At 42.0% G+C, this 25,456-nt stretch overlaps 1 protein-coding gene across 6 annotated transcripts in view; it reads right to left on the reverse strand.

Moving 5' to 3' along the window:
* plecb (plectin b) overlaps nucleotides 1–25,456 on the reverse strand; it is a 131,621-nt gene that overhangs the window by 76,801 nt on the left and 29,364 nt on the right. For 2 of the 6 annotated variants that reach the window (XM_076889844.1, XM_076889843.1), the window contains exon 1: nucleotides 9,880–9,940. The exons of the other annotated variants lie outside the window; for them this stretch is intronic. In XM_076889844.1, coding sequence (XP_076745959.1) covers nucleotides 9,880–9,925 — 46 coding nt within the window. In that variant the 5' untranslated portion in view covers nucleotides 9,926–9,940. Of the gene's footprint in view, nucleotides 1–9,879; nucleotides 9,941–25,456 lie in introns of those variants that run through there. 6 annotated transcript variants of the gene reach the window in all.

The following is a 25,456-nucleotide window of genomic DNA, read 5'->3' on the forward strand; positions in this document are numbered from 1 at the left end:
CAGTCTCCTCCTCCTCCTCACAGGTCAGAGCCGCCCTCCATAATAATACCTCTGTGTATGTGTGTATGTGTGTGCATACTCATACGTGAGTGTGTATGGAGCTGAAGTGTTTGACAAAGAGCTAAAATTTCAGGGCAGCAACAAAAGCAAACAAGGGCATAAAGATGAAAGAAAACAATAGAACACAAGTTAAATTCAATTAAATCAGGCAGCACTGCTCCATGTTCCCACTGGACTGACAAAATAAATGTTTAACTCAATAATTAATCTCACATTAGAGTATGCATAAGGTTTAAATATAATCATTTCATGCAGCTTTGAGTGGGATGAAAAGCCCGCATTGGGATAGGGTGTGAAAAGACTATTAATCTGCTGATTTGGAGACACAAAAATGCTGGACTTCAACAGCAGCAGGTTTTTCTAATCGAAAAGACACTGAACACACAACAGGGAAATCAAAGAGAAATGACTATATTGCATGTGCACTGTGTAAAACACTGTGAAGATAAAGGTGGCGAGTGTTTGATGTCCACGAGGCGAAAGGGAGTCAAATTTATATATAGCATATGTATGCAAGTGGGCCATTTAACTGGGTCTTCTAAAATGTAACCACGCAAGTGACGGCGTTAGCCAACATGCATGATGAATTCGATCCTGCAGTGCAGTGTCAATGCTAGCCATAGCTGCATTTAAAGCTTGCGTGTGAAGCAGGCATTGGAAGCCATAGGGTTAATCATTAACACTTTTTCCTGAATTACAGCACACACTCACACACATTAACCCAAGCTAAAAGTATCCGGAAGGCGTGGGAGGAGAAAAGGAGAGAAAACAAGGAACTTTGGCTGCAAGTTGTTGGATTTTTTTTTTTAAATTACTGTTATTTTCAGTATGAAGATAATGAACAGTACTTTTATGATATTAGAAGAGAGATTAATACTAATGGTTAAATGTAGAGTGGTGCTATAAATACACTAAGAAAAGAGGTGAATCATCATGGAAAGCCCTTAACAGCCTAGGTATATTGCAGCATAGCTAAAGAGAGGATTCAGGGTCGTGTAATCCATCCCTAAATATAACCTTTGTCAAAAAGGAAATATTTAAGCCTAATTCAGATAAGAAAGTAAATAGAGCAGAGAGGGCTGGTTCTGTCCCCTGGCTTCTGTTTGTTTACCATGAGGGAGACACTAAGTCATTTCACAGCTGTTGCTCTCATTAAGTATACTATAAGGTCTTTCCCCATAGCGCTAGAAAGCCATAACTAAAAATAGCTCAACAACAGAGAAGGGAAACTACCCATGATGCATTTCCTTACAGGGGAGCAGGGTTAACTATACGACAGGAATGTCTTGAATTGTGTGCAAATTGCTGTAAAACATTGTGGACATGAGTGTGAAATGATTCCACAGAGCGCCTGCTTCAAACAGTGCAGATGTCCCAGATGACAGAAGCGACAATAGGAGCGTGGAGGCTTTGCAAACAGCATAAAGCACGCCCATAACAAATACTGCTTGTGTTTCTGAATTCAGGGCTGGGTCGACAGCTGGAAGATGCCGCACAGAAAACAGTTCAGGAATTTGATAACTCCCATATGGTATTTTAAAAAAGGAAAAATGGGAGAAAAGGATGGAACGGTTACAAGTAAACAGATTTAAAAAAAATGTCCTGTCATATCTTCTAAAACAGACCACATGGTTCGGACCACACAGAAATCATCGCCTACACAGTTAGGTTCTCATCAAATTACCCTCCTGTGCGAAGCAGACTGAAAGATTGTAAACAAATTTAGGCCTTGGCTGCTGAATTCGCCCATCACAATGGGGAGAAGGGGGTGATAATAAATCAGTCTGTCTTTGTATCTGCATTGTTTTGGCTTGTTCTTAATGTTCGGGGGTGCGGAGATGTCGAAAGAGATCAACAGCGGTCGATGGAGCAAACTGTATTTGAGTGGAATTTACTGACCAGCTTCATTGTGACATTTATGTGTAGCCACAACATTTGAGGCAAGCAGCCACTCCTGATTTACAGCATGGCAAAAGCATGGTGTCACAGATAAAGAGAAAACCCCCTGTTAGTATTATATATTGTGAACAGACTGTGTTTGAAGTTTGTGATTGGAGCAAAACTAAAGGATAATTAAAGTTAACTGTAGTTTAGCAGTTCTGTTTCACTGGATGGGACAGTAAGGTTTAGGTATTCATTATTTTCTGTCTGTCTTAAGTCACCAATAAGCTGACATTTTTGTTATTGTGTAAGGCAAAATATGAGGTCTGAAAGAATATTTAACACCAGGAAGCTAAAAAGTTTCGTTTATCAGTTACCATGACTGATAATATTGCAGGAGGTTTGTTATCATTTTAGGAGAATTCACGAGGACATCGTGCAGCCAGTTAGCATGCGGTCCCAAAAGATGAGTCATTTGCTTGTGGTCAGAACTGTGGCCTATGATACTGTGAGTCATTTCTTGATCAGACATCTTTTGTTGACATAGAAATTAAAGCAAACAAAACACAGATTGGCAAGTAACTAGATGAGTCATTTCCTTTCTGCACTATACATACAGTTTAAGAAGCTGTTGTTCAGCCGTCATTCTCTGTGCCATCGTCAGTTGAAGGGAAATGAAACACAGGTGACTGAATGGATGTGGATGGGAGAAAACACTCGAGCTGTGTAAAGACTTGTCCTTACTTCAAGTTCAAGGGCCTTGTTGCTGATCATTAAGTTCTGAGTCCATGAGAATCATTTGTTTGCCAAATTTCTGGAAATCCTACACGGTTTTTAATCTCTTCTTTTCAGAGATGTCTCATTCCATTCCTCTGACACGAAGCACTTATCAGACAGTTTGCTGCCTTTTTTGGCAGCTAGCTGTCTCTGATCAAAGACCAAATGGTTGTGGCCAAAGAAACATCATTCCTGACTTAAGAATTGCAGCTAAGATGGGTTACAATGATTTCATCTAAGCTACTGTAATACTGAACAAGCAAATATATCAATTTCCACACAGCAGAATAAAAGCAAGAAAAAAAGAATTGTTTAAACATTATATCAACAGTACGCTTTAAAGTGGCTACGATTTCCTGAAACTTAAAGAAAACCGTTTGTAATTTTCATTTCCTGTCTTTGTGCTCGGTCTTCAGTTCTATCATCATGGTCCCAGAAAATGAGACTTGGATCCAATACAACAGCAATTATGATAACAACTGTTAATAAAACAAGACAAGAACGCCAAACATCAGATTTTAAAACAGTATCTAGAACCTGTGTTGTTCAAACACTAGCTATACTGATAGAGACAAACGAAACTCAGTAAATGAAAAACTTGCTATAGACTTACAGGGAAAAAAAGGGTGTCATTTAACAGATTTTTAAAAACCCACTATGCCACAGCTTTGTGATAGTGGTCGATTGATGTAATACAAAGACGACACTGATCTGCCAACGCGCATGTGCCAAAATGTTACGCCTCTGGATAATATCCTGTTGGTCTTTCTTGTTCTGCCAAAAAGTGCAAACTGCACAAGCAGGAAAACTACAGGGGCTCTGAAGGTGTGCTATGTCATCAGGTGTGGAGATAATAACAACAGATCTTTTAAAGCAAAGTTCCAGCTGCCAGGTGGAACAGCTACTATCAGATGTTCCCTTTCATCAGACCACCGCAGATAGGTATCGACTACTGCTGAACGTTAGTATCATATACTGAACTATCTGTTTTCTTAACTGCTTGCCTGTATCAGGGCTGTGCGGGCAACTAGAGGCTATCATATAGTAAAAGGCACATCATGAACAAGCCACACACATAGAGATAATCACCCTCACCCTCTTCCACATCTACAGCCAACACATATCAATAGAGAATAAAGTCTAACCCATGTATCAGTGCTGCCGATATCAATATCTACTTTTATAGTGACCTTTTTATAACAGACTTATAACTGAACTCTTTATGTTTTCTTCATCTCAAAGGAAAAAAAAAATGTATATCAAGTCAACAAATAGTTGGACTATACTAGAGTGAACCAAACAGGGAGAACACGTTCTTCTAGAGCAAAGAAGAGATATGAGATAAGATAAAATAGTGATTTTACCTCAGAGAAACCAGGACTGGCTGGTCTACTTTATGTGACTTTTACATTCTAACGTGTTCTTTTCAATCTAAACTACCCCATTCATACACCAATAACAGGAAGAAAAATATTAAGACATGATATTTCAGTAATCTAAGGCAGCGGTCCCCAACCCCCGGGCCTCGGACCGGTACCGGTCCGTGAGTCGTTTGGTACCGGGCTGCGAGAGTTGAGGCTCAGGGATGAAATGTATAGTTTTCAGGGTTTTTATTGGTTTTCAGCGTTATTTTGTTATCGTTTTTATCATTAACTCGGTTTTCCTGGGTCTTTTCACGTGTGTTATGGATAAATCTTCTTTTTTTCGGTACCGGTACTAGTTTTATTTTGTTGTATTTATCCGCGACACCTTAAAGGCCGGTCCGTGAAAATATTGTCGGGCATAAACCAGTCCATGGCGTAAAAAAAGGTTGGGGACCGCTGATCCAAGATATTTCCCTTTTTAACTTCAATAAGGTGTTGCCATTTCTCTGGTATCCAACATCTTAACCATGAGAACAATCTCACTAGTAACACCCAGTCATCTCCAGTCCCAGCTGCCTGATAATAAAAGCATCTCTTAGAGTGAATCTCATAAGGCGAAAACCAGAATCTGTGATGAGGGATGAACAGATGGAAAGTATCACTACAGTGTTATCAAAAGTACGGTAAGGGCATGATCCACATGAGAAAAACACAGACAAGCACACAGCTGCAGAGCCTCGAGTATGCATCAGACATGCACGCACTACAACGCAACACTCCAGGGTAAACATACTGAGAGGATGTACTACCTCTCACTCTGCTGTTAAATGGGAATATATTCATCATTACCCCATGCTGTGGCGCCGCACTCATGACAGGCCTGAAACTATCCTGAATGCAAACAGTGTTCTCAGCAATCAGCAAAGTGGTGACAGAGTGACCAGCCAGTTTATACCTGCCACTCTGTCGTGTCACTCTGTGAGCTACATTTCCCACAAAATGTTGTACATCTTTGTGTAATGTTTTTTGTAAAGGAGACAAATCCAGAGGAACAAAGAAGGTTAACTCTCAGAGGCCTGAGGTAAACAAGTGAAGAACCTCTCAATGCTCACATTTGCTACTCATTAATTACACTATAATGTGGAAACCCACTTGCGCTGCTTCTCTGTTTATTTTACCTCATGACAAAGAGTGCTGAATGTCATATTTTGCCACTGGTTTTTTTTCTCATCAAAAAAGAGAAACTGCAGAGTGGAACAGAAGGAAAATCAGTGTACGTAAGCATACGCTACATTTCAGAAATGCGGATGCAATCTGTCCAGAAAGGGTCAGGGACAAAAGAAAAGGAAATTAAAGAAATAAATGCAAGGTTATGAGTGAGAAGTAATTCCCAAAATACCTACAAGCAGGTCATGGAATTTCCTCTAACCGATTCATGTGTGTACAGTGTGGAGCATGGCCCATCCAGACACTATAGAGACCATACTGCTTATAGAACAAGGGGAAGGAAGGGATCTGTTCAATCCCTCTATAAGCTTACCCCTAACATTTTCGGTCAGTCTCTACAGACAAGAACAAAGTAAAGTAAACATTTCATCTCTGAACGACTGTGTGCAGGCTCTTCTGGTGTTTTAGCCGGCTGGTAGACAAAGCTTGAAATAAAAACCGTTTCAATCTCTTTTTTCTTGAAACACGTTGGAAATGCAAGCAGATTTGCAATACTAAGAACATTTCCTGCATTACAAAAGGTATTTCCTTCAGACAATGGAGGACAGGGGGTCGCAGGATGCAGGGACCTTGTGCTGATTCTCACTTTTTCTCAGGTGACTGGAGTGTAAACTTGGTTGCTGACCACCTTTTTGATTTTTTTGAGCAGTGAGACCAATGTTGCATAAGTATACTTGAATGAAACAGTTATTGTATTTTGTTGTCACAGATTGAGCATAGCAGACATTTAAGAAATTGTTGCTCAACTTGAGATTATTGTGTAACATTTGTATTCAACTAAATGTCATAAAAGCTTTCTGTATTCATAAATATGTGATGTGTGACCGGATTGGCTGGTGAAACAATCAGTGTGAACTGCAGCATTAAGATATGATTTTATTAAAAGTATTATGATGGGTTAAAATAGACTGAGGTCACCATCAGACATGCCATGAATACCAATTTAACAGTTGTTAATTTGCACTTTGGCATCGCTAACCATATGTGTCATTGCACTTTAAAAGGGAACGTCGAGATTTAATCAAACATTTTTAGTTCTCTTCATTGAAACAGCTAACTAACTTACCTTCTCTGATTACATTACTGATATGCAATCACCTTGTTTGTCTTCTTTTATTTGCTGCTATTTGTTGCTATTTTGGTAAACAGAAGGTTTCAGGTGACAAATATGAATATGTGTGTTACTGAAAAGAGAGGAGAACCCAGTTTATATATATATTATTATATGACAGCCATGGTGGAGAAACTGGGGTTTGTATCATCGCAGTAGCTTATAGCATGAACACTACTGCCCTGTTAGCCTAGCATTAGATGGAATACACACAGCTTATGTGAGCTTTTTTGTAAAATAAAGAGTATATTTCGTGTTGGTGTAAAGAACATGTATGTAAATATAGGCCAAAAATAGTTTTGATAACTACATATAGGATGATACGTGAGTTAGCAATGTCTTGTGGCTTATGCTAATTAGCAGGGTTCACTACTCTCATGCTTCCACACAAATTTAATGCCAAATAAATACAAATAAATAAAGATGAAAGCCAGTACTTTGTGAAAAAAGGTTAAATAGGTTAAATAGGTTAGGTTAGACAGATTAAAATGAGCAAGCACCTCAAACAAAAACACAAACATTTATTGATAATGTAGCAGCATGCTAGGCCAGAGTCTGTGGGTTGGGAAAGGCCTCACTGTGGATCGGTGGCAACTACCAGGTTTGGCAGATCCCCAAGGAAAGCATATGCTGGGTGGTTGTGAGCATATTTCGAATAAAGTTTGATGAGTCCACAGTCCCTCTCAGTAAGTCTGGTCAATTTTTCTTCTTATATTTCTGTTTTTTTTTTCAGTTTTCATGCCTAAATTCAAAGACAGTATTTGTAGCAGTGACTACTACAGAGTGAGCGTGCATGTCTACCTTAATTATCATGATGTCTAAAATCGTTAGTATGTAAATTTTACGGTCTTTAGAGGTGTATAAGAGGAAAACACATTAAACAAGCGTCAACACAGAAAACGAGTAGAGACCACAGAGAGTCAGTGACTTCTCGCAACGGGAGAAGAGACTGTGGGCAATGTGAACTGGGTGTCCTGAGTTAAACTTTCAGCTTCTAGATGAATGTCTGAAGTATGCTGGCATATGAAGCGAGGTAAATACATTAGAGGGTAACCTAGGCAACCAGACCCTGGAATGTCCAACAAGTGAATCGCTTCCTGTGTAGACATTCCTTTTATGGCTGGCATATATTTGTTATACACTACACTTCTATAAGCGTTTGCTTGTGTTTTTTAGCAACTAAAACAGCATTGCAATATGTTTCCTGGTAACAACGGCAGTACATTTAGCTGTTTCATAACCTGCTGAGGTTAACCATGCCACCCACCCAATCTGATACTTGACAGCTGGCAACCCTGTAAAGTCACGCTACTACCAATTCATACAGAACTGCATATCCGCTTGAAAAGCCAGACAGAGCAGTGCAACTGCACGCACAGTGTTCTGGTTTTATGGAATTCAACTCATTACCTATTCTTGCAAGATCTGACCCCAAAAGAAATACAATACAACCCAAAACAAAAGAGACAAGACTTGAAAAGAATTTATCAGAGCAGGAGACAGCCCTACGGCTCTCATCCTCATAAGCACACATAGTCTGTGGCTATGTGTCATGAAGTAAAACGGGGGAATTTATGGCTGCATGACTCCTTCAGAAAATGCAAACTAAGGCCGAAATCAATCTAGAGATGAGATGGAGAGACTCAGACGCGCAGAGAGAGAAAGCCTACCGTTGAGATCACATTAATCACACTGCCTGAACCTATGACAGCTTCTTGGAATTGTAGCTCTCATTTGCACTGATCTCTCCTGGTAGCGTACTGTGCATGAACGGGCCTGTTTTCTATGCAGCAGTGTGACATTACTGTTCCAAGTGTCTTAATGCCACAGATAAAAAAGTCTGATGATTGAGCATCACACACTGAGGTACTCTGTCCACATAAGTGGAAGCAATTTCTGCATTGCAGCGGGATCCAGTAGTTTCCTATTAGTGTGACTGTGTGAAAGCTCACACAGGCCGTCTAAAGAAAGAACCAAAGTGTCAGACAGTGGCACAGCTGTAATTACAAAAGGATTTATTATGGGAGAAGCTGAAAGAGCTGAGAGCTGGGAAGAATGTGTAAAGCTCTGATCATACATACTGTTGGTAATTTGGTAAAATCATGCTTAAAGACACTTCCTATAAAAAACTTGAACAGGAGAGGGATGTCTAGAACCATTCCTATTTTTCATTAGATATAATTAGATATATTTTTTAGTCAGCATGGTGCTCCTTTTACAACAGAAAATCAATGCTGAACACCTCAGTCCCCTACCATTTTTTCCAACCCTAACAGCTTGAAACAAATGAAAACATAAAACATAAACTCTAAAGAAGAAAAGCAAACTGCTAGAATTCTGCATTTTGCATTTGTTCTGCATACAAAAATATTCATACACTGTTTCTATTTGCCACCACATCAGGCCAGGCAGCACTCATGTTTGTTTGAACTGCCTCTCTTGTGGTTGTGCTCTAGTTTTCATCCAAGCCTATAAAGAAAAAAGACTGTGTTCTAAGCAAATAAACAGAAGGTGACTTACTGCACCTATCTGTCTGCTATTAGCCTGTCTAATGAAGCATTTACGTATATAAAGCCCTGTTTAAAGACAGATAAGAAATGCACTTGTTTTTCAGGTTATACTTAACATGCTGAGCTAAGAAGCTGCAAAACTCTTCTCTATTATCTTTCTGGTCACTGTCTTCCTCTTCATTGTTACTATCAGTTTACCAAGCATATGGCCATTCATAGTTTACGCTAACTCTAAGTCATTCATCAACAGAAACTACACGCAGCACGTGTGAATAACTGGTTCAGAAAGGTAAAACCTGACAGGTCGCATGCTGAAATGATGCAACTATGAAAGATTTACTGTGATGGAAGGAAGCAAACACTGAAAACAAGCAAGAAGCATGGCGAAAGAAAAGGTGGACAACATTCCTCGTATTCCCTGGTTTGCGTGATAGTCAAAGAATGCTGTGCTACATTTTCCATCACTCTTTCACGGAGCTACTGTACAAAAATAAAGCCCAGCCTGTGTAATCATTAAGCACAGTTTCACCATTAATTTTAGATAAGCCAAGAAAATGGATATTCCAGGTTTGCATAGAGGGTTTGCATGGCAAATGTGAGGTCCAAGTGTGTCTATCAAAATACCAGCCTGCTTTACTCCTTCAGTATTTATCTGTTTAACAGACGGTGAAACAATGGCACACATTTTGGAGCACAGACAGGCAGATATTAAAACAGCCGAACACAGGTAAGATTATTATAACGGTAAAATGGTATCTCTCAGTTTAAAATACAATTGTGAGCGGCTAGTTAAACATGCCTGAGCTTCCACTGCTTTTCAAACAATGACACCCCTCCCTTCCTATAGATAGACTGATACAATCAAATGTGACCCTCATTCTTTGCTGCCTGGTATGTTAGCCTGTCGATAGGCACTTTTTCTGTAAATCAAAAACTGAATGTTAAATACCTTTTAGAGACGTAATCTCATTCTGGATAGACCTAGGGTTGCTCATTGTCACTGTTAGGCCTCCTTTTGAATGGTGATGATAACAGATACTGGCAATGCTGATGCTGATTCAAGAGCTTGGACTCCTTCCCCTCAAATGACGACAGGACCAATGGTGTCTCTGACTAAATTCCTGTGACTGACGTCTGAGTAGTACAGAGTCTTTTCTGGCTTACTTTGATCACTTTCCTCTTGCTACTGCAGGTCTGCTGACCGGGACTCTCCTCTGTTTTGGTTCCTGTGACACACCATGTGCATGCACACACACTCATTTACACACACGCACAAACATCCTGTGTGTGCCGGCATCTGTTCGTGCAAAACCCCTCCCTTGGCCCCTCCTTTTCTTCCTCCACCTTCTCTTTTGCCCAAGACTGGGTGAAGAATCTGCCACAGAGACTTTGGTCACAAACCAGCGAATCGTGACACAGAGTAGAGTATCTATCAATCAGCCTGCTCCAAAAGATTGACATTAGGAAGTAGTTTGTACAGATGATACAGACAAGAGAGCAGGAGTAGAAGCAAGTGAACGTTTAACATGTATATGCGTGTGCATGCCCATGTAGTGACACAGAATCCCAGCACCACCCCCAGATCCCTGTAGTAATTCCCAAGTTTAGCCAGTGCTCACTCAGAGCATCCACAAATACATAAGAGGATAAAATAGCTCTTGCTCTAAATCCTAAACAAACTAGCTTTGTACTAATTGCACATGTAGCAGCTGTATGAAAACAAGGGTTTTTCTGTGAGCGTAACGCTCCAGCAACACACTGTAGCTGGAGTACAAAGGGATATTCTTCTGAAATAGATGGGAAAGTATTTTACAAGTTGTGTAATTTTAGCAGAACAAAGAAACATAAATCTGGAATTTTAAGTCACCAAAAACTACTAAAATTACTGTGACTGTGAGTAAACTTCTTCTTTTTTAATCACCAGGGGGCAGTCAAAAACAGTCATGTTAGAAAATAGTTGTTATCGTTTATTAAGGAACAATTTCCGGAGCTAAAATAAAATGAGGCCATTGCAGGAAACGCTAACAGACTGCAGGGGCCACAAAAGGCTGGCTTCAAAGGAGAGTCAATCCCCACCCACTCCCATGTTAAGCTTCACAGCATAAAAAAAGATGAAAAAGCATATTTTAGACGCTGGTACAAAAAAACCAAAAAAACCCAAACAGTTTTGGTCCCTATCGAAAGTTTTTTTTTATACCTTTTATGATCTGGATTAACGCATATCATGGGAATTGGGATTTCTAATAAATCTTTTGTAAAATCGTATTATTTAACCAATAATAGTTAAATGTGTGATATGTTCATGCAAAGTTTCATTTAGATTGTCCAACCCTTTAAGGAGGAGATGAAGTATGTATACATGCAAACCTATATATAGCAATTACTGTAAAGATGGTCATCCAAGAAGTTTGTGAGGGAAATTTTAATATTTTATTTTGTTTCTTAGCCCCAGCCAGCAGACATGTGTGTCCGTGGCACCTTTACAGTTTGTGGATGTAGCTGCTAACTAAGCTAGCTAGCGTTAGCGGATAACTTTGCACTCCACCCTCTTGTCCAGATATTTCCGGCTCCAAAAAACTGACTTGACAGCAACTAAAACACCGAAGCTCCTAAAACCAATGGGTGAAATTGTGGTAACTACGTCCATCTTTTATACGGTCTTCTGAAAAACTCCTTCTAGGGCAGGGGTCGGCAACCTGCGGCTCCGGAGCCACATGCAGCTCTTTAGTCCTTATTGGTTTGTGAAAATAAATTAGAAGTATTTAGCTGAAGTGTATTTTATTTATATTAGTTCTTTTTTAACTTGTAGTTCTAAATTGGAAGATTATTGTGATATTGAAATACAAAAAAATATATATTCTATAATTTTTTTCATCACTCAAAATAAGCGTCACACTCGCAGAAGCCGGTATACCCGCCGAAACGCCATGCATATATCGAGACTTTCAACCCCAAGTAGGCCAATTATGGCACTTTGGATCCACATTATGTCAACAGCTGTTCTCCACCGGGAACTATGTTAAAAACAAACACCGCTCACGCCTCACAGATGACAGCTTACAGTCCTGCGTAAAGATGAAAGTGACTCCGTATAGCCCCGATTTGCAGACGCTGTGCGCAGAGGTTCAGGAGCAGAAGTCCCATTGTAAACACATCACGGCAGACCCGACGATGTTTCCATGAACATGCTTTTCAGCATCTACCACTTTTCACACACAGTTGCTGTACGCATACAGCCGGCTGTAGCTTTTCAGCTCACAGCCCGACACACACCAACACAACAGCATAGATGGCACAGACGTTAAGGCGGCGAGGCGTGATTGCGGGTGCGCTCAGGTACGTCCGCCTCACCTGCAGCAGCGCTGCAGGCCACGCCCCGCCACACACATTAACCAGGTAAAATACATATTTAGGCAGAATTTTGTAAATATTTTTTTCTTTTTAGCAGCATAGTGCTTTTTTCCAATTATTTTTAAAAGCCAGGTCAAGGCTCCAAAAAGCCCAAAGGCGATATAAGGGTGGCGGCTCACAGCAGTTTTTGTTTGCTACATGGATCATTTTAGTTCCTTTTGTTATATTTCTTTAAGAGTTCAAAATGTGTTAATTACATAAATAAAATGTAATTTTCTCTGTAGCACTTCATGGATTTCATAAGCAACACACCTTAGTTGTTCACACAAAGCATAAAGGTAAAAAACAATATATACAGTGTTATCTTCATTTTAGATGTCAAAAAGTATTTGCGGCTCCCAGAGTTTTCTTTTGCGTGGAAACCAGGTCCAAATGGCTCTTTGGGTGTTAAAGGTTGCTGAGCCCTGTGCTAGGGTAAAGACTTTCACGTACCCTGAGTGTAGGTCCCCATTAGCAAAATTTGCTCTTTCATACCTGTTTACCTTAAAGAAAATGTATTTGATTAGCTAAGTACATTAAAACTCTAATCTAATTTGTAAAGTAAGAAAAAAAACAGAGCCCTCCCAGTATGACAAGCTAGGCTAGGAAAAAAATGAAATAGCTGAAGTGCTTTCAAAACTGCCCAATTTATAAAAAACAAATACAAATCCTGGCTACCTTATCCATGTAAACTGAAGTTGTTTGCCCAGCATGCTAAAGCTTGCACCACAGGAAGAGGAATGATTACTGGATGTGCTATTTCATATCTGCAGGCACTCTAAAAATGCAATAAACCTGTGTTTTCTCCTTCAGTGGGCACAAGCAACAGAGACACAGCACAAGCAAAAAATAACAGCTGCTAGTCTGCCAAATTGAGGAAAACAAAAAGCAAAAGACACTCCCAGTGCTATGTCCCAAATCAAACATCTACTTCCCCAAACATAATGAACTCACAGTATTAATAACTTCCTAAAATCTGCTGAAAAGCTTTAATATCAGAATGAAACTGATGAGAGACTAACTTGGCTAAGTCACTACATAATCAGTGCCTCATGCGACTAAATCAATAGCAATCCTTAGTCAATAAACCGCATTGACTTCTGTCGTAAGCTTAAACATCAACTACTAAAGAAGCCCTGCCGATACCCAGTAGAACAGGCTGTGGTAAAAGCCACAGGAAATGGACTGGCGTTTACCAAAGAGAAATTAAACAAAATAAATGATGGCAAATCAATCCACCCACTAGTAATCAGTTAGCCTCCATCTCCGCTCAGACAGTGGGTGGCCTTGTTGCAGTGCTATTATTTGATTCAGCTCTTGTATGGCCTCTTGCACATAATAAAGGACGTCTGGAGGAAATGACTGACACATTTTTGGCAGCAGGGGAAATGGGAGTCTTGCTGTTCTTTACTGTCAAGGAGAATTCAATCATCTGTGTATATTCGAGTGTGTGTGTTTTTTCAGAGTGTGTTCAAGAGTGTGCAGCTCTTGGAAGCAGTTGAAGGAGATTTCGGAGTACTTCTAGAGAATTTGTTTCCATACTTGTCTTACAAGAAAAAAGACCCATGCAAGCATGTTTTGTGAATTTACAGAAGGGCACAGCTGAGTGTTTCTTGCGTATAAAGTGTTTGACTGCTTGCTTTGGCTGACATCAGTAGCGCTCTGGATCTGTGCCCATCAAACTCTTTCCACTCCCATCACTTGTGACTATGACATGTTCCCTTAAGAAAAGCCAGGCATTGCAACTGAAGGATGTTTACAAGGACCTTTAAACAGAAGACCCTATACTTCTAGGTATACATACTAATACACCAATCAGCTTTCCACCTATTCATCTTTTTTCTTAACCACTTATACAACTTATGGTTGTGGGTGGGCTAGAATATATTCCAGCTGACACAATGAAAGGTGCAGTAGATCCTTGATGGGGTTCTGACGAAGACCAGGGAAACTCCACACAGAAAGGCACAGTATATGCTTTGCTATGCTTCTGTCAATGAGATTAACAGGGATTTTGTTTTGTTGTTTTTTTACATTTGGTGACTGACTGCAAGTAGTTGCTGTGATCAGCTGGTCAGCAAGAGGTCAAATGTGCAATACCTCCAACTTCCAGGGCACAAGAAGGTGATTGCACTGGTCACCTGGCTGGAGGTCCAGCTCAGAGTCACTGCAATTATCCACAGAGAGGTTTGCAGTCTAATTTATAAACAGCAAACAGTCAATACGTCCTAGTCAGACTGAGTCAGGCTGCACCGATGAGCATGACCCAGCTCATCAGTGCAGCCTGTTTTTGCACTAGTTGCAATGGGCAACCATGTCAAAGTTAATATGGATTAAATTAATCCACAGCTGCACTCAAATAAGCTGCGAAAGAGTTATTTGTTACAGTTATGAAACCTTTAGTTTTTAAAACAAGTAACATTAAAGTTAAACATAAATATTGCACACATTGTGACAATACGAAAGGAACGAAGATACTCTAAGAGTAAGAGTAAGAGTACAAGAGGTGATTGGTATTCACACCAACATTTTATAGGTTCTTCCTCCAATAAGTTTCATAATACTCGGCTTCATAGTTTTGGCAAACTCTTGGTGACAGACACAACATCAGGATAGTTAGCTTAGTACAAGTAGGAGCAAAAAAAAAAAGGACGTGCTAGCCAGAATCAAAATATGTTGTATTTCTAGACAGATGAGAATACATGAAGTTCTTTTCTTAGTTTGAAACCTCACCATCACTGTGAAGATGTCAGATCCACATCTAATCAAAGTAAGCTAACTACTAGCAGTAACTACACATTTGTCCTAAAATTCTAAGAGAAAGCATATTTCTTAGACTAATGTCTACACCTCCACGCCATGCTGCCTGCATTTAAGCTTAGCTACAATATTTTAAGTCAGAACATAATCTTGATTAAGTTCAGAAAATAAACCAGAAAATGAGCAAAAAGTGTTTGTGTGTTACCAGTATGATTAAAAATGAGCCAGAGGTTTGTAGTCAGGTTGAAGATTTTGTTATATTAAATCTAGAAAACATTGTCTAAGGCTGTTGTCTAAGAAATACCTGCTTTGAACTTTAACTAAATACAATACATAAAAGCATAAAACACATACTGTTCAGAGGTTCAAGCATCTTAAAATCCTGTTAAGTATTTAGTTCCTGGCATTTGGATCAGTGCAGTTTCCTATGTTATATTTTCAAATATTTTAGAGAAATGTAAAAAAAGAAAAAAGGCCTGCAGCTGCTCATGCGGTTACAAACTAGAACAAATACAGGCTACAATGTCAAACGCACACTCTTCAGCTTTTCAAGGTTACACAGGGATGAATCTCTCAGCCCCTAGCAGTGTTTCATAACTCGTTTCGAAAAGGAATGAGAGTTATGAGGAGCAGGGCTTTTGTAATGTCTAGGCAGAGCTCCTGTTCAGTTTGTGCTGCTCTGGCTTTAGAAGTATCCTGCCAAGCTACACGAGCATTTATTAGCCACAGGACAGCCTGTAAATTGCTAAGATTTATTTGTCAAGGCCTGGTAAGGGAAATTTCTCTTGACCTTTCGCTAACAGTCACAGTCACTTGTTGGCTTTATCTGTCCATCTGTGATGAGTTTATCATTGCAATGCATGCCTTCCAGATTACTTCTGCTGCCTTTAAACCTTTCCTTTTTCAGAAGAGCTGGAGACAACGATTTAAAGAACTACTTAAGACCACAGTAATAGTAATACAATACAGTTGCTTTTAAATAGCTTTTGGTCAAGTAACTGCTGACACTCTGAGACTGGTCAAACAATAAATCATATCACATCACACAGACACACACAGACTGGCCATTGTGGTCATAAAAAGTTGTGTAAAGCTGCCTTCAAATGGATCTTGTGATAGATGTCATGGAAGGCAAGTCGTTGGTGTTACGCTGGATCACCTCTGCTGTTGGACCAGGCATCACACGACATATTTGTCTCAAACTACAACTACAGCCAAAGTTACTTTGCCACAGATGATGCTGTAAGACAAACAACTCTGGCCCCAAAGTCACATAAATGATAGGGCATTATCTACCTTTATATATACTGAAATTCCTTGTGTGCTCTATTAGGAAGGGCAATCTGCCAAATCAAATGTTCTTGTAAATAAGGGAACAGCCAAAAGAAGCTTTCAGGACTGAAATGTTCATTTTTATGTTGTTGGTTGGTTTTTTTTTTTCAATTTTACATCCTTTGAAAAATTAGCTTCAGTGGCTTCTGCTATTTCTGAAAACATTCATAACCCCGAGCTTTCAAAATATTTTCATTTCTGAGGTCATAAAAGTTCTCATGAAGATGATAAAGATGATCCTGTCCAAAGACCTCATAAATATTACTTTTTTCTGCCATGGCATTTCTGCTATACATTTAATGTTTTCAGTATCCTGAAAATCTCATATAGACCAAAGTCACCTCGAATGATCACTAATGGAAAATATTTCCTCTGAACCAATAGGATTACATTTGATTGTGCTACATAAATGTTTACTATAGGTAAAGACTTTTGTGCTTGCTCCATGAGCAATAAGCTACAAAAACACAACAGACAGCTTTGCCTCCCCTGTAGTGATGCAGTTGAAATTTCATTGCTGATCAGGTTAAGCAAACACTTGTTTCTCAGCAACAAAATTAGGTGCAACTGTGTGGCTACAAAGCAGCACGTGGACAGCTGTTTTTCAGTGATACCACTTTGATAGTTTGTTTATTTCCTATGTGGCCTCTTATTGTTCCATACAACTTTACCAACCACAATTTTTTTTTCTTTTTTTGTGTCCCGTTTGGATCTTTAGCCATCAGAATTGTTGTGTTAAGGCCAAGAAAGATGCCAAGCGGATTTATTTTACCAAGTGGATCATCATGGCCTTGCCATATTGGTCTATTTGATTGACCTTTATTATAATTATGAATTTATTTTATTTTCAGTTGCTACAAACGGGACAGACATGACTGGGGGATAGGACAGGGAGAGAGAATGAAAGAAAGAGAGGGAGAGAAAGAAAACCAAAGGGGAGAAGAGACGATGAGAAGGGGGGGAAGGAAGAAAAAAAAAACAAACAAAAAAAACAAAACACCTGGGTCACCTGTATGGAGAAAAAAAACAGAAGAGAAAGCAAACAACAAAGAGCAACATAATAAAAAAAAATGGCACCATCACAATAAACTAGCTAGCAGTAGATATCAGTAGATACTAAATAATAAACGATATTGTGCAGCACGCAAGATAGACAGCGCACAATGTGCTTTGAGGCAGCAGCAAAGAAAGCTGTAGTCCGCGTCTGTGAATACCCGTGTGTACACCCGTGTGCATAACTGTGTGGATCAGCATGCTTGCATTCCAAAGGTTTCTCCATGTAACGATCTGCTAGGGAGTGTGGGGGGGCCACAGCCCCGTCCTCCAGGGTATGAAGCAGGTATGGAGGAGATCAAAACTCCAGACATCCAGAGGCCCCCAGAACACAAGAGACCAAGGAAGACCAACAGAGGGGCAGCCGCGCCACTGTCCCAGAAAGAGCTGAGGAGAGTCCCAGATGAGGGCTCACTCAGCAGCCGTGGAGCAGAAGCCAGGGGGAGTTGCAGTGACGCGCCCGTGAGCTCCGCCGGCAGCCAGCTGTGCCTGAGTGACCGAGCCCCAGGCCGAGAGGCCGGGGGCACCCCACCTCCAAAGTGGCCCGAGCGAGCCCCAGGCTCCAGGCCCCAATAAGCGGCCGCCAAGGAGTGAGCCGGTGTGTACCCGGACGCCCACCCCCAGACACAAAGAACCACCAACGCACCGACACCTGAGGGAGTCCGCCACTGGCAGGGGAAGTGGTGGTGGGTGGAGATAGGCCTCCAAACCTTGGAGGGCCTGAGATGTCCCCAGAGAGGTGGCGTCTGATACCCAACCTGACATATAGACACAGACATACAGGCACACACAGACACAAACATCCATTCCCACCCTCATGCTCTCATATGCACTTACTCCACACTCAACCAACGTGGAGACAGACATAAAGAGACGCTGTACACACGATCACACTCCCCAAGCGTACTCTACAAACCGGGTCTAGGTACCCTTGCCCCTGGAGGGGGGAACTGCACCCAGACCCAGGTGGTGTTACCCTTTTCCCTGCGGTGGGGAGAGGCAGACCGCCCCGACTCCGCAGCAGCAGGGAGGCCCCACACTCCAGACCGCAGTCGGACGGCCAACTCCTCCTAGCCCCCCCGCTCCAGCAGGCCGCAGAGAACGGGGGTGAGAGAAGACTCCAAACCTCCCTCCACCCGCTCATTGTAGTGTTGATGCATGTGTGTTCTAAGGTGCAATTAAAACCCAGGAGGGCATGAAGCTGCCTGCCAGAGAGCAGCAGGTAAGCGCATGGTCCCTCCTGCTAGCCCTCAATGTCTACGTGTATTCAAAATTGAGAGGTGGGCAACGACGCCAGGGGTGAGGTGTACACCCTGATGGTAATTTGGACTCCGTGTATCGTGCCCACCCCCAAGATCCTATATGTATGTGTAATGAGAGTGTGAGTAATGTGAATGTCTAAGTTGTGGGATAAAATTGAGGCAGAGGCAGCCAGAAGGGGACAGGGGGGGGGGTTGGCCTCCTCTGCACCCTGGTGACATACCCCTACTCCAAGGCCCTGCATGTGTGGGTGGTTGTGGTGGAGCGGGAAGAGGGAGGCAACTGGAGATGGGGAGGGAAGGAAGGGAGGGGCAGGTGACCCCTCCCTGGGGTCAGCTCCCCCGCTGACCCCAGTAGGCACTCCCATACTCCGCGACCCGCCAGGGAAAGGGGGCCCAGGCCCATCCAGACCGGGGCCCAGCGCAGCAGCGCTCCCCGGCCCCACAGAGCCCGGGACAGTCCACCCAACCCCACCACAGAGAAAACTGCACCCACCCCACCATCCACTCATCTTCCAGACTACATGAGACAATAGACGCCCAGGCTGAGATCTTCCTCCACCTCTCCTGTATCTCCCCCTCCTGCAGAGAGTTCCTGAGGAGAGGAAAGCTCCTGCAAGGTGTGACAATCTCCCCCACCAGTTGAAGAGCCCCCCAGGCGGCTCGACGCACCGGCGGCACCCTGCGCCAGGGATGGGCCCCCATGCACCCACCCGCCCACAACCCCGGCAACACACAAAACAAGACCCAAGGCCCCGAGGCCCGGCCCGGGCCCCAGCCCAGAGACGGAGCGCCCCCAGAACCTCACGCCCATCCCGGACCCACCCAGGGGCAGACAGGCTACCAGGTCAGTAACCCACGTCCGTCAGCACAGACCCTCCCCTAGCCCCGCTGCACGCAGCCACGAGGAAACAGTCACCCGAGAGCCAAAAGAGCCCCCAACCGGACATGACCGCTACCCCGGGTTGAGCCCCCCAAGGAAGATGCCTCCGGGGAACCCCCCGACGCCCTAAGCCTGTCCCTACCCCCACACCAATCACAACAGTGAAGGCGGGACCAAACTATGACCCCCCACCCCCACTAGGTGATGGAGCTGATCAAAGGAGCCCAGAGCAATTGATCTGATGTGGTGGCAGAGGCTGTATCAAGACTAATGTAATCTAATAGATAATTTCTATATTGGTTAGAATTAAGATTATTTTTATTTTTCCAGTTCATGAGGACAGTTTTCTTGGCTATGCATAGGGCAGTGAAAACCATATGGGCGATATTCTTTTCTGAAGTGACATTATCTAAGCTGCCCAACAAACACACTAAGGGGGAGGTTGGAATGTTACATTTCAGACATTTTGATAAGTCTTCACATATCTCGCGCCAAAACTTCTGCACTGGTGGACAGAACCAAAGAGCGTGAATGTAATTGTCTGGTGTATTGCCCTGACAGTGTGAGCAGTTGTTGGAAGATGTAAAGCCCATCTTGAACATCCGATGACCTGTATAGTGCACTCTATGTAGTATTTTGTATTGTATTAATTGCAGACTGGGATTTTTAATCAATTTAAAGGTTTTTAAGCATACCTGAGACCAGAAGTTTTGGTCTAAGCTGACTGATAAATCTGCTTTCCACTTTGCAATAGGAAGGGATATTGATTCATCTAATTTAAAAAGTGTTCCGTACATTTTAGATAATAATTTGGGGGATTTAAGAGTAAGGAAATGTGCCGCACTTGGTAGTGTTTGTAATTCAACTTGACTGAGGTTAAATTTCTTTTTTACTATGGATTTAATTTGTTGATATTCTAAAAATCTTTTCTTGTTGATCCCATATTGTGCAACTAGTCTGTCAAATGGAATAAATTCTGTTCCCTCTAATATATGTTCTAAGTATTTAATTCCTTTACAACTCCATTCTGGGAAATTAATCATATTATTGTTTTGTAATATGTCAGGGTTATTCCAGATAGGTGTACGTTTGCATGGGATTAATGAAGATTCCGTTATTTTTAGAAACTCCCACCATGCTGTCAGAGAGAAGCTGATGTTGATACTTTTAAAGCATTCATGTCTTTTGATGTTTGAGCTAATAAATGGTAGGTCTGAAATCTCTAGATCCTTGCATAGTGCCTGTTCAACATCTAGCCAGGGCTCATCTAAGAAGGTATGTTTTGACCATTCTGAGATGAACTGAAGCCTGTTGGCTAAGAAGTATTGGTGAAAATTAGGCAGATCTAATCCTCCTCTAACCAACCACAATTTTTGATACTTTCACCCTTTGAGTGTTTCAAAGTCCCGCTGGCTCTCAGCTCTGCTGCTCCACCGACATCAGACCGGTAGCCCTGCTGTGGACAATCCAGACAAAACATTCCTACTGTCTGAGGTCACCCAGCCACTCAGACCTCCGGCCCAATGTACCGGCTTAGAGCACAAGGCAGCAGTCAGCAGGAGACCGGGCTCCCCATCAAGAGAGATCGCCCGCGTGTTTGTCTGTGATAAAATAGTTAAGCCAATGGACTGAACCTGACAAAACACAGCCTGTCAACAGTGCCAGTGTGATCTCAGCAGATTTTGTTTTCCATAGTTTATCACAAGTTTCCTGTTATTTTAATTTGATTAAAAACCATCTCATCATTATTTTTTTGTGATTTCACAGGCTATGTATATAACGCAGGAAAATGCATATACGGGAGGTTTTCTTTTTATCATTAATGTTGACAGGCAAACAGCAAGCAGCCTGCAAATGTCTTCAGGGAGGGTGATTTTTCCTACCATACTGCTACACACAAGACTCCTGAGGAATTCTAAGAATTGAGACAACACGACCTTAAAAACAAGGCAGCTAAAGACCAGAGATCAGCTCTCGTGTGGACCTTCGGCTGCAGCAGGTGGCTCCCTTTATAATTTTCTACCTTCTTGAGATTTGGAAATATGATTGATGGAGAGGCGAGCACAAGAACGTTATCTCTGAGTCACATTCTATTTACAGAAAGGAGGAAAAGAGGGAGCCATTTAAATGAAAAAGTATAAGTGGTTGACATGGAGCAAAATGGGTCCCCAAAGGTCTCCCCCTGCCCCCCCACTCCACCCCACCCACGCTCTGACTCACTGGCTTCCACTGAGATTCACTATGCTGGAACTGGACTAAGTAGCGTCACTGGAGCGATGCAGTCATTTTAGCTTTGTTTAAACGAACCCATCAGCTATTGAGACAGAGGACATTAATCCAAAGCCTGGAATCCACACACTGATCTCCACTCTGGAATACAATCTCCGCTATTTCAGCTACTGTTCCTGATGTCAACCCAAAGCTTTTTTTAAAATCCTTGGGGATTTCCTTAAAAGTCCATTTGTCAGCTTTTTTGATCATCAGGTCTGTTGTTATGAGAACAATGATCCACCAGGGGCTGTGCTTACTCTGTAAAGCCATGATGCAGTCAGCCAACATAAGCAGAGAAGCAACAGTGGGGGAAACAATATCTAGCTCTAGGATATTAATACCGTGACACATATGTTTCTCTCCAAACAATGTGAGTATAAATTGGCTCATGCATCATGTCGGTGAATTGGCAGAAACAGCCTTTTTAAAGGCCAAAAATTAAAACCAGAGGCCTGCTGCAACAACAGGTCCCACCTTACACGCCGCTTCATCTAAACAAATTGCTGCCAAGCGTGAACCCAACCACGACTGATCGATGCTTAGTGAGAGGAGAGAGAATCCAATTCTCCTCTCCCCTTACCCTCTACTTTATCTGCCTCTTAATTTCTGCTTGTGAAAACTGATTTGTCTTTCAGCACTTTGTCTCTCTCCTTCCTGTCCTGCTGCTCTCCCACACTCTCAGAGTGCCTCATCATCTTTTTCTGTCTTCACCACATGACAGGGAGTTTCTGCTTGAGGCATCTCTCTGGCTACTGCCCGTAATGCTCCTTTCCCAGGATGGATGGTGGGACTTTCGCCGCATGTCTGACAGATTTAAATCGATTCGTCCAGAGCCGCTTTCAGCTCTCCTAAAACTGACACCAGTGAGTCTGTCTCTATTCCATGACCGATGCCAGCAGCCCACTGCCTCCTACTGGAAGCCACAGAGAATCCTTGTAGTTTGGGCCCCCAACAACCTTTTACCATGACTATAACTTAGCAGATCTCATGACCAGAGAAAAAAGTAGTGCTTCTGACTGTTCCTTGGCTATGTTTCAGATGTTAATTCAGTTTCCTTAAACTTGATTTATGTGTCCTTCTGTGCTGTTTGGCAATACAGGACACTGGTTCTGATTGCATGTGAAGTGCACTTCCTGTTGAAAACACCCTCATATGTCAGTTGCCCCCCCTCTATGAAATTCAGGTTATCACAAATTTTTAAATGTAATACTGTAAAGTTCAAAATCAGTTGAAATTAATCAGATCTATCAGTTGACAGTAGAATTAAAATGCTGCAACTGTACCACGAATTTAAGCACATTATATGCAGTATGTCAGTTGGCTATGTTAATGTGCTCTCACATCTCTCTTGGCCTTCAGCTGTGAATTCATGGAATGATGGTAAAGGCCAAACATAAATAATGTAAGCAGGAGGTCATGGAATTGGCTTTAGTCCTTCTTTTAACAATGTCAACAGCTGTAACAACTTAACTAAGGCTAAATTATTGCGCACAGAGCTCATTCCAAATGCACTTTCCAAACATTTCAAACGCAGCCCTCACCAGGCTCGAAGTTGCCCTGGAGCAACTGGAGCGTCTAAGCCGTGTCAAAGTGTAGCTACAGCCCTACAGGAAGGCCAGAATTGGCAGTAATTTGAACTTTCAGATAAGAAAACAAACAACAGGCAGTTTTTTCCAGGGTTGCTGTTGACCTGTGCTTCCTGGGAGGGCAGACACGCCCCTCAGAGAGCCAGCGGGCAGGAGACACACAAAAGCATGAGAGGCCGTGTTTAGTTTTACAGCAGTCTATCATCTGAGAAGCATCTTTATCTATGAAGCAAGTCGTGCCTTTTACGTAAGTCCAGTCTGTGTAGCTCCTTTTTCAGTGAAACGGAGGAGTCGAGTTTGCCATTTAGGGTAGTTTTTTTGCATATTCTGTCAAAGCCTCACAGAATCTGACTGTGGAAGGCTAACAAGCTTCACTCCTCCATCTTTGGTGTCTTCGACCAGGAGGAGATTAAGTCAACCGCTAACAGAGGAAAATGCAACGAGTTACTCGTTGTGGTATGCTTGCAGTCCCAGAGGGAGAGCGTGTGCATGTGGAAAGATCAGTGAGAAACCTAATGTGCAATGACAGTGTGTGCACACGTGGGACACATTCCCCCCACTGTCAGCTGTGTGGGGTGACCTGCCATGACATTCCTGGCTTGTGTTGGTGACTGTCACACAATCTAGCTCCAGTTGCTCTGAATACCACTGACCAGCAATAAACTCACTGCCTTTGAGTGTCAGGAAATGATGGAAAGTTATACACATTCACAAATGATTGCTCACGAGCATCATTACTTGGTAATATGAATTAACAGGTATCAGATCATGTGCTAAGGACTATTTTTACTATTACTCACTTGGAACATAATAAGCCTGAAGTCTGCTTGGCAAAAAAAAGGAGTTTTTTCCACTTACTCAGAAAAAATCTGGAAAGAGTTCAATGTGAACGTAATTGCTCTGGGCTATCAAAAAGTTCTTGTCTTCCCTCAACAGAGTGCTCCTTCACACTGGACACAGAGATTTCTGTTAACTCCAACCACGGTGAAACAGATGGGACTTTGGTTTCTGTGTGTGCTCTCAGCTTTCAGTTCTGTTTTTCTCTGCTTTCTTTCAGCCTACGTTTGCAGTAACAAGGTGGATTCAGGGCCTGAAGTGAAATATGTAACTGTGCTCTGAATCGTAACATCCAAAATGAAGACACATAACAGAACTAGCAACAAGGTCCAAGTGAATGCTTAAAGAAAGGGAAAAATGTTCCTAAAACACTTGTGTTTGAGAGCAATCTGTCACATAAATGCACAATTATGCAAAAAAAAATCCAGTTTCATTCTTTCTTTTTTCCAGAGAAGGCTGGGAAATGAGGGGGAGGGATGGTTTTCCCTGTTCTCTCTGGAAGTGGAGGCTCTGCTTTTAAAGCTATTTTTCCATCTATACTATGTGTACAATATGGTGTAGCCACGGTATGCTTGCACAACACTGTGTCAGGTAAGCTGCAGCACAGTGCTCCAGGATGTTTTGTTCTCCTCATTAAGTTTTTCACAGCTCATTGGAGCCTTGAAGCTACAGTCCCAAACTAATACTGGACTTAATAAAGCCTCACAGCCCTGCCGTCCATTATAAAGCAGCAGAGACAAAGTCTCTTTGTGTCAGACACAACCCAGGTGTTAGAACGTTATTATTTTCCACACAAATGTGTTTTCCACACTGACTTTTCCCTCTCAAGCCGCAAAACCATGTGTTTCAAAGTCCTTGTAAAAATCATGGAGAAGCTATAAATGCTTTAATACCACAGGACTCCTTATTTGTTTAAAAAGAGAAGCAGTAAAGCCGTCCAACCCTGGTAAGCTGTGAGCTGAAAGGTCTGGAGCTCCAGTATATGAGAAGACAGAGTGAGCTGACATTTGCCACTCAATCTGCTGTTTAAGCAGATCTCACGTCGTCTAAAAGCAAACAAGATGTCAGATTAAATAGGATCATCAGGACAGTTAAAAGCCACAATCATCCGTCTACTGAACTGCTGCGCAGCACTGAGCACATCCACATCTGTCT

The sequence above is a fragment of the Maylandia zebra genome, linkage group LG11 (assembly GCF_041146795.1).
Source record: "Maylandia zebra isolate NMK-2024a linkage group LG11, Mzebra_GT3a, whole genome shotgun sequence".
Lineage (NCBI taxonomy): Eukaryota > Metazoa > Chordata > Actinopteri > Cichliformes > Cichlidae > Maylandia > Maylandia zebra.